The 8,650-nt window shown below is 66.4% G+C and overlaps 1 protein-coding gene across 2 annotated transcripts; it reads left to right on the forward strand.

Annotated features, from left to right (window-relative positions):
* Positions 1-18: 18 nt before the first annotated feature.
* PLEKHN1 (pleckstrin homology domain containing N1) lies at positions 19-8,549 on the forward strand. Of its 2 annotated transcripts, XM_082615264.1 has the most exons (16): positions 19-878; positions 978-1,077; positions 3,563-3,709; positions 3,795-3,875; positions 3,995-4,067; positions 4,366-4,493; positions 4,599-4,694; positions 4,804-4,884; positions 5,648-5,723; positions 5,842-5,990; positions 6,115-6,252; positions 6,448-6,588; positions 6,756-6,887; positions 7,074-7,283; positions 7,526-7,574; positions 7,657-8,549. In XM_082615264.1, exons 1-16 carry the CDS (start codon positions 451-453, stop codon positions 7,770-7,772), a joined length of 2,145 nt encoding a protein of 714 aa, XP_082471390.1. In that variant the 5' UTR covers positions 19-450; the 3' UTR covers positions 7,773-8,549. The 2 variants fall into 2 exon arrangements, with proteins under 2 accessions (XP_082471390.1, XP_082471389.1); XM_082615263.1 differs by having other exon boundaries at positions 4,366-4,694.
* The last annotated feature ends 101 nt before the right edge of the window (positions 8,550-8,650 follow it).

An 8,650-nucleotide genomic window follows, 5' to 3' on the forward strand; every position in this document is an offset into this window, starting at 1 on the left:
CCTGGGGTGGCTGCGCGGCTGGGGCAAGATGCTGTGTTGGCACCTGGGGGTTTGGAGGCAGCACCGTCACATCCAGGGGCAGGGCTGCGGTGGCCAGTGTCTCACTCCAGGCTGTGCATGGCATCCCCCTCACCATGGCTGTCCCAGGCGCACCTGGGAGGGTCATGGCCTCCCTCCTGGATTCTGGTTAAGCCTTGGGGATCCTGACCTGGATCTGGGGTGAGGATTGGACTGAGGCAAGAGAGGAGGCTGCGGGAGGGTCCTGGCTTCCCCTTACCCAGTTGCAAATTCCTGCTTCAACAGCTGAGAGTAAGCACACATCCCCCTGCAGTCACTGGTGACTCAGCAACAGGCATTTAGGTGGAAACAGGATGTGTGCGCACATGGTGGGGAGGTCTGGAAGGGGATGCCTGGGCTCATGGAGCTCCAGCTCTTGGCACCCCCAGTCTGATGCCATCACAGACTGGCCTTTGGGCCCCCTCCTGTACGGACTGGGGGCTCTTCACTGGGCGGCGAGAGGAGGGGAGCCTTTCCTCCCCATCCCCCCCATGCCCCCCGCCCCCCCCCCCCACCGGCTGGCTGGCGTGTGTGGAGGACCCTGGGCAGGGAACTGAAAGGCCCAGCTCAGCCTCAGGTAGGGGCCAGGTCCCTCCCAGAAAGGCTCCGCCTCCCCAGCCCTTGGGTACAGGGCAGGCTGCCCCAGAGCCCCGCCCCCGGAGGTGGGGCAGGAGGCTCGGGACAGAGGGACCCAGACCTGTCGACCTGCTCTACTCAGGCCGGCTGCCACCGCTGCCCATGGGGAACAGCCACTGTGTCCCTCAGGCCCCTAGGAGGCTCCGAGCCTCCTTTTCCAGAAAGCCCTCGCTGAAGGGAAATAGGTGAGGCGGGGCAGGGTACGGCTGCGGCCACTCGGTCACGGGATCTCCCTCAATCTGCCTCGGGGGCCAGGCTGTGAGCACCCCTTCCCTTGTTCCCAGAGAGGACGGCGCCCGGAAGCTGGTCGGCCTGTTTGGCACCGAGGCCAGTCCGGATGGGGACACCACTGCCGACAAGATCTTCCACTACATCCCTGGAACGGTGAGCAGCCGGGCTGTGAGCCCTGGCTCAAGGGGGCGGCAGTGGTGGTCTGCGTGTGACTGCATGTGTGTGTCCTGCCTGTGCTGGGCCCGGGGTCTTCCCCGTCGGACCAGGGGAGTCAAGTCCACAGCACAGGGAGGAAGTAGGTGCAGCCCTGCCCTGGGAAGCTCATCGGCCGAAAGTCTGAGCAGAGTGAAACTGAGACCCGGCCCTGAGTCAGTGGGGCGGTGGGGCGGGGCCTCCACACCTCGCCACGCGCTAGCCCTGCCTGGGGACCCTGGTGTCCGCCCCCCGCCCCGGGCCCTGGCCCAGGACAGCGTGTCTGGGCACGTTGGAGCTGGACAAGCGCGCGTGTCTTGGCTGCTGCCGTGTGGGCACGGGCATCAGGCTGGTGACGGGGCCGTGAACCGCCACGCCCAGCTGTCACTCCGAGAGTTAGGGGCTTCGGGTGCGCAGTGAGCCGGCCTCCCCCCTACCCTCGGCCCCGGTTTCTCCAAGGGGTATCCCTTCAGTGTCCACCGCTGCCTCATCCCACAGCAGCCCCTGCGCCCCGCCCCCCAGGCCCCGCCGCGAGGACGTGGCTCCCAAGCACACGGCGGGCCACCCCGAGCTGAGCACCACCCCCAAGCCCCTGCCGGGCTGGCCGAGGGGGGGAGACACCCACCCTTTAACCCAGCATGGCAAGGGGCGGGGCAAGGCTCTGCTGTGTGCAGAGGCCCTGGGTGTGAGGGAAGTGACCCCCCAGGTCCTTGCCCCAGACACAGCTGCCCTGCGCCCCTCGGTCCTCACAGCAGCTGGTGTGGGCTCCAGAGCCAGCTTCCCAAGTGTCCCAATTGGGCTGTCCCCTCTCCTCCTCCCTGGGTGTCCTGGGCTCCCCGTGGCCAAGTGCTGGCTTCAGAAACCAGGCTGCCTCAGAGAAGTGGACAGGGCACTTTGGACAGGTCCCAGCCAGCGGCCCTCGGTGTCGCCGCATCGCAGACCTCAGCTCCCTCTGTCCAGGCCCAGGGCACGTCGTGTGGTCCTGGCGGTCCTCCTGAGCCGGGACACGGCGGCTGGAGAGGGGACCCTGCTTGCTGAACCTCGGGGGGTGGGGCCGGGGGAGGAGCCAGCGCTCCTCGAGCCCTGCCTGGGCGTGGGTTCCACACCCACAGGAGAGCCTGTTCGGCCACGGCCCCGAGGCTGAGCCCAGGCCACAGGGCCAGCTGTGTGGCCCTTCCTGCACCGTGGCCGATTTTTCATGGGTCCCGTCCGGCATCATTCCCCGCACTGGGTGTGGGTGCAGGAGGCCCCACCCAAAGGCAGGGACGCCAGCAAGCTGTGAGTCTGTCTGTTCACATTCCTGGGCTTGCCCAAGGGGTGCCTCAGCTTGGCCAGGGCACAGCAGCCCCTGCCAGCTCCCCAGCACGCCCTGATCCCAGATCTCAGCCCCTCCAGCCCCAGTTCGGCGCCCGTCCTGGTCTGACTCGGTTCTGACAGTCAAGCCCCTGTTTATAGAGGATTCTCTGTGTGCCAGGGTCAGCTGGGCACTGGTTAGTGGGCACTAACCCTCCCTCCTTTCAGCAGACAGGCGTTGAGCCCCCAGTACACTCCAGGCCCGTCCTCGGCCCTGGCCCAGCAACGGGCCCCATTCTCGTATCGTTCTCACCCCCTGACCCAGCCAGGTGATAAGACAAAGAATTAAAAGACAGAGGAAGCCAGATGTGGCCAGCGCTGAGGGGAAACGTACAGGAGGACCAATGGGCGGGGGTCAGTGAGGCTAGAATGTTGGAAGGGCACCAGACAGGGGCTCACAGAGAAGGGGGTCTGAGCCAGGCTCTGGATGGGGTGAGAAGGGGCTGGGCTGAGTGATACAGGCAGTGGGGGCAGCAAGAGCCAAGGTCTTGAGACGGGCACGTGCCTGCTGTGAGGGGCGAAGACCCCTTGGCCAGTGTCAGGACCTTGGCCTCCGCCGAGACGGAGATCGGGGGCGTGCGGCAGTGTGCTGGTGGCTTGAAATGGGCTGTGACGGGAGTACTTACACCAGGGAAATTGGCAAATACTACAAATCAGCACCCCCCCTTTCTTGGTAGAACCAAGTTTTAAAATGTTAGTAGCCAACCCTGAGGTGAGGGAGGGATTCGAGCATCGTCTCACCTGGACACCTGAAAACCCTTCTGACCAACAGTCCCTGCCTTTGGGAGGTTGAATCACCAAAATAAGGGAACACAGTTAGGAAATAGCGAAGCTGAGCGTTGTATCTGCGTTGAATTGAAACCTCGATGACTCCAAGACTAGATCACAGAGTTCTGTGACCAGCACGGAGGCTGTGTGTGTGTGTGTGTGTGTGTGTGCTGCGTTGTTTTCACGTGAAGAGGCTGTGTGTACAGGGTTCTGCACACGCGTGTGATGCTGCGTGTGCCTTCTGAACCCGTGTATTGTGAGACTGGGGGCCAGGGCTGCTGGCCGCTGGTCAGGCCCCCTCCCCTGAGCTCTGCCCCCACCCCAGAACATCCCGAGCCTGGAGAGCCAGCAAGAAAACCTGGAGCAGCCTTTCCTGAGTGTGTTCAAGGCAGGGCAGCGGAGGGCGCCCGTGAGGAGCCTGGGCGCGGTCGTGCACTACGCCAAGGTCCAGCTGCGTTTCCAGCACAGCCAGGTGGGGGCCGGGCCGGGAGGGGCATGCTTGAGGGCCGCCCCGGGCCTGCCCCCAGCCCTCAGACCCTGGCCCCATTCTCCCCCAGGACATCAGCGACTGCTACCTGGAGCTCTTCCCCTCCCACCTCTACTTCCAGGCCCATGGTTCCGAAGGACTCACTTTCCAGGTGAGGGGACACGGGCGGCGGAGGAGCTGGGGGAGAGGGAGAGAGCAGCCCCATGGGGCGCACGCGGCCCAGTCCTGCTCGGGGTGCCCCAGCGCTCCCCTCCCACTGTGCTCTGGCAGGGGCTGTTACCACTGATGGAGCTGAGTGTCTGCCCGCTCGAGGGATCCAGAGAGCATGCCTTCCAGATCACAGGTGTGCAGGGGCACGGGGCCGCTGCCTGTGCTGACCTGGCCCCCAGGAGGGCGTGAGCACTAAGGCCGCTCAGGGAACCTGGCCGTCGACCGGGCCCCAGGACCTGGGCGGGGCCCGGAGCATGTTGAGGGGTCCTGGCTTTTCCTCTGATGGGCACATGTGCGTCTGCCGGGGTGGGGCGGAGGGCAGTGGGTCGGGGGCCTCCAGAGCCGTGCGTGTGGTCATCAGTGGCCCCCCCGACCCTCGAGGAGCCTCTCCTGTGGCCGCTGGCCTAGCCTACTCTGCCCCTCCCCCGCAGGCCCGCTGCCCGCCCCCCTCCTCGTGCTGTGCCCCAGCCGGGCCGAGCTGGACCGCTGGCTCTACCACCTGGAGAAGCAGACAGCCCTCATGGGAGGGGCGCCGTGCCGCCCCCCAGCACCCCCGCAGGTCAGTGCTGCGAACCCCACGCCCCTTTCCATCCCCACTCTCCTCCTTCCCTTGACCCCCCTCTACCAGGGGCCCCCTGAAGACGAGCTCCCCTGGACTCTGCAGCGCAGGCTGACCCCGCTGCAGACGGCATCAGGCCTCCAGGTGGTGGGCACCGCCATCTGCGCCTCAAGGGTCAAGCTGCAGCATCTGCCCTCACAGGTGGGTGGGGGGCGCAGAGGTGGAGGAGGCGGGGGAGGGGTGCAGGTGGCAGGTGGGGCCCTGGGTGTGTGCCGGTGGAGCCCCTACTCTGCCCTGTGGCCCCTCACAGGAGCAGTGGGACCGGCTCCTGGTCCTGTACCCGACCTCCCTGGCCATTTTCTCGGAGGAAGCAGATGGGCTTTGCTTTAAGGTGGGTCCCTCCCCACTGTGGACCCGCCCCAGGGACGCGCCCTTTGCGTGGGGGTGGGAGGGGGCAGCAGGTCAGGAGGAACCTGTATTTCGGGGCCTGTTGGGACAGAGAGCGCGGGCCCCGCCCACCCAGCCCGCTGCCCTGGTCAGTCTGGGCTCAGCCTGATGTGGCAGGAAGGTGGGCGCCCTACCTCAGCACCCCGTGTCATCCTAGAGGGTCCTCAGGCCCCAGCAGACCCATCACCTGGGGTGGGTGGCAGGGGGGCCCCTGGTGCCCCTAAAAGGGGCCTATACCTCTGAGCAGGCAACTTCCTGGTGCCTGAGGCTTATGCGTGTGCGTGTGCACAGGTGGGCCCGGGCGTGGGTGTGAAGGTCCTTCGGGGCCAGAGCGAGTGTCGTGTGCGTCAGGGTACATTCTACTCTGGGGGTGAGCATGGCTTTCAGTCACTGAGAAACACACAGGGGGCTTCCTTGTGATCCCATCCCACCCACCCCCATCTCAGTGGGTGGCCCAGGGGACCAGTCCCTGACCAGTCCTGTGTCGGCCATTGGCTGGCGAAGGCCCCACCTGGAGACCAGGGGTGAAGGCACCCCCCAAGGGCAGACGGGGAGTGCCTGGCCTCCCACGGGGTGTCGGCCTTGGACCTGCCTTTCCCTCTGCCCGGCGTCCGAGTGCCCACCCAGCCCGGGAGGACAAGACGGGGCAGTGGGCCCAAGGGTTGCTTCCCCTGACTAAGGCCTTGTCCCCCCTGGATGCCCCACAGGGGGAGCTCCCGCTCAGCGCCGTCCACATCAACGTGGAGGAGAGGGAGAAACAGATCCGCTCTTTCCTGATCGAAGGTGGGCAGAGGCCAGGCCTGGGAGAGAGGGTGTGAGCCTCACGGGCACCCAGCTCTGCACCGGGGCTTTGCAGGGGGCACCCTGCCTGCCAGGCCCCCTCACGGCATCTGTGTGCCAGGCCGTCTCATCAACACCATCCGTGTGGTGTGTGCCAGCTACGAGGACTATGGCCACTGGCTGCTCTGCCTGCAGTCAGCCTGCCGCGGGGACAGGGCCTCCCCACCGCCCGGCCCCGAGAGCTTCCCGCGGCTGCGGGCGCCCCCACAGGTGAGGAGTCAGCAGGGGAGGTGCCGCCGGGCAGCGGTGAAACAGGAGGGTGTGCCTGGGCACGGGGTGGTGGGGGGAGGGGCCCTGCCATCCGGCTCACCCTTACCCACCGCCGGCTGCCCAGGCTGTGGGCAGTGGCCGAGGCTCACTCTCCTCTGACGGACGGACCAGCTGGGACTCAGGGTGCCCAGCACCCGCCTCCAACCACACCAGCCACTCCACGCCTGAGTCCACCAGAGGCTGCCCTGCCCGGCCCGCACCGGTGAGTATCTGGGGGGGAACGGGCAGAGGAAGGGGGTGGGGGACCCTGAGGCGAGTTTGTCTTGGGGACCCCACTGCCAGTAGGGCCCTGTTTCTCAGGGGAGGTGACTCAGACCGGAGGGGCTCTGTGTAGCCTCAGAGGGGTATGTGGGAGAGGGCCCCGGGGAACCTTCTGGAAGGTTCTTGGTCCCCACAGGAGCAAGCCAGCCCTGGCTGCCTCAGCGTCAGTGGGCACAAGGCAAAGCTAAGACGGGCCAGCAGCAACCGATCACCCAGGAGCAAGGCCCAGGGCGAGGGGCCCGGCCCAGCCACCCCACTGCACCTGGACCTGACCAAGGTGGGCCCAGCATGCTGACCCCGGCTCCAGGCATGGCTCTCCCTCCTGCCCTCCATCTCCCCGGCCTCCTCGGTCCTGGGGCCACCCAGAGGCCTCTTGCACAGAGAAGGGAGGGCTTGGCCGCTTCCAGCTCCGGCGATTCTGTCTGCTCTGTGTCTTGCCTGTAGCTGAGGCTGGAGGATGGCCCTGAGGCCCCAGACCATTCCCTGGAGACACCGCACTCCCCGCTCTACGCTGACCCCTACACACCACCTGCCACTTCCCACCGCAGGGTCACAGACGTCCGGGACCTGGACAAGGTCAGTCCCCTGCTGGGTAACGGAAAGAGCTGGACGTGGCCACAGCCTGAGGCTGAGAGGGTGCCTGAAGCCTGAGATCTGCTCAGGCTGCCACGGGAGGCTGAGGGAACGGTTTCTGGGGCAGGGGCACCTCAGCTGCACGGAGGTCCCAGCCCAGGGCCTCGGTCACCAACGTTCTCCTGACAGTTCCTCAGTGCGATGCAGAGCTCGCTCGGACCTGAGCCCACGAGCCCATTCCCCTTGGTCCCCGTGTCCGTGCCTGTCTCTGACCCCAGCTCTGCACTCTCCGGCCCCCACTTGCTCTCCGAGAAGGGAGTCCCGCAGGCCCGAGCCTTTCAGCGGCATCGCGGCTCCATCAAGGGCCGGGGGTCCCGGCCCTCGGGCTCCCCTCAGCTTGTGAGTAGCAGCCCCCACCCCGGGCAAGGGGTTCTGCAGGGGGGGAGAGGAGACCGCGTGGGGCTCCTGGGACCCTGAGGGAGCAGGAGAGATGGAAACGGGGGAAGGGAGGATGGGCGGAGACCAAGGACGGGGACGGAGGCAGGAAGGGGGTGGGGCCGGGCCGCCCCCCCCACCCCACCCAGCTGGCCGCCAAGCCGGTCCCAGGGCCCATCCCTCAGACTCGTCTTTGGGGTCCCCAGGTCTCTCCCGCGAGGGAAGTTGTGCCCGAAGCCCCGCCACCTCCCCCAGGTGAGTGAGGGCGCTCCCCCTCCCTGGGAAAGCTCTGGGTGTTGCCTCCTGAAAGCACATGCACCTCTGCCCTCCCCACCAGACGGCCGCCCCCCAAGGAGCTACGACAGTGTCTGGGACAGAGCTCCGTCACCTTCCCACCAGCGGTGGCCTCGAGGAGCACCTGAGGCTGAAGGCGGGCTCGTCCAGTGGATCTGATGGCCACCAGGAGGCTGCTTCTCGGGACCGCCTGCCTGCATGGACCCTGCAGGAGGGGCTGGAGCAGGACCCGGGGCTTCTTAGTGGGGCCCCAGGCCCTCGGTATCGAGTCAGGGTCTGACCCCAGCAGGTGGAGGGGGCCTCCAGAGCCCTGAGCTACCCTGGGCTCTTGAGGGGTCAGGAGGGCCTCATCCTCAGGACACCTTGGCCAAGTTGACTGGATGCCCAGAGGGGCCAAACCTCAGCCTGCCTCTCAGGGAAGGAATGAGGGAGGGGACTCGGGGCAGGGGCTTCACCTGGGAGAGGGAAGATGGCACATGTGTAAAGGTCAGAGGGCTGAGAAAGGTTAGCGAGAGTCAGAGTATGTGAGGCCAGAGGGCACAAGGGTCTGAGACATCACAAGCAAGAGGCAGGAAGGCGGCCTGGGCGTACGTGAGTGTGAACGTCGGGAGAAACCGGCAAGAGACTAAACAAGAACGAAGGAGATTTTATCGGTGCTGTGTGTCCACGCATTCTGTCCTGAACAGCCAGGAGTCTCCTGCGTCCCGGGGACCCTGTATGTGCTGCCTTGGAGCTGGACGCCCACCCAGCACCTAGTCCGGCAGCCCCCTTGCTCCACGACTGCCCGCACCCTGCCCACCTTCCTGTGCCACCTCCGGCTCCTGTCAGCTCTGGGCGAACCCAGGTGTCCCATCCCTCCACCTGACACCCTTGGCTTCCGCCCCTGCGCCTCCTGCAGGGCTCCCCAGAGGGGGGACTCCAGGCTCTGCTCTAGAGACCCCCAGCCTTCAGGGCCCCTCTGGGTACCTGCTCACCATCTCGGGCGGGAGCCGAGGAGGTCTTGACCACAGACCCCTGGGGTTCAGGGCTTGGAGAGG

Source organism: Mesoplodon mirus (assembly GCF_964341445.2).
Source record: "Mesoplodon mirus genome assembly, chromosome: 3".
Taxonomy (NCBI): Eukaryota; Metazoa; Chordata; class Mammalia; order Artiodactyla; family Ziphiidae; genus Mesoplodon; species Mesoplodon mirus.

Excerpts from the sequence above, each read along its gene's own strand:
- PLEKHN1 (XM_082615263.1), top strand. The coding sequence starts at position 451 with ATGCCATCACAGACTGGCCTTTGGGCCCCCTCCTGTACGGACTGGGGG. Across the intron at positions 3,876-3,994 it reads CCGAAGGACTCACTTTCCAG|GGGCTGTTACCACTGATGGA; the intron begins GTGAGGGGACAC and ends GTGCTCTGGCAG. Across the intron at positions 6,253-6,447 it reads GCCCTGCCCGGCCCGCACCG|GAGCAAGCCAGCCCTGGCTG; the intron begins GTGAGTATCTGG and ends TGGTCCCCACAG.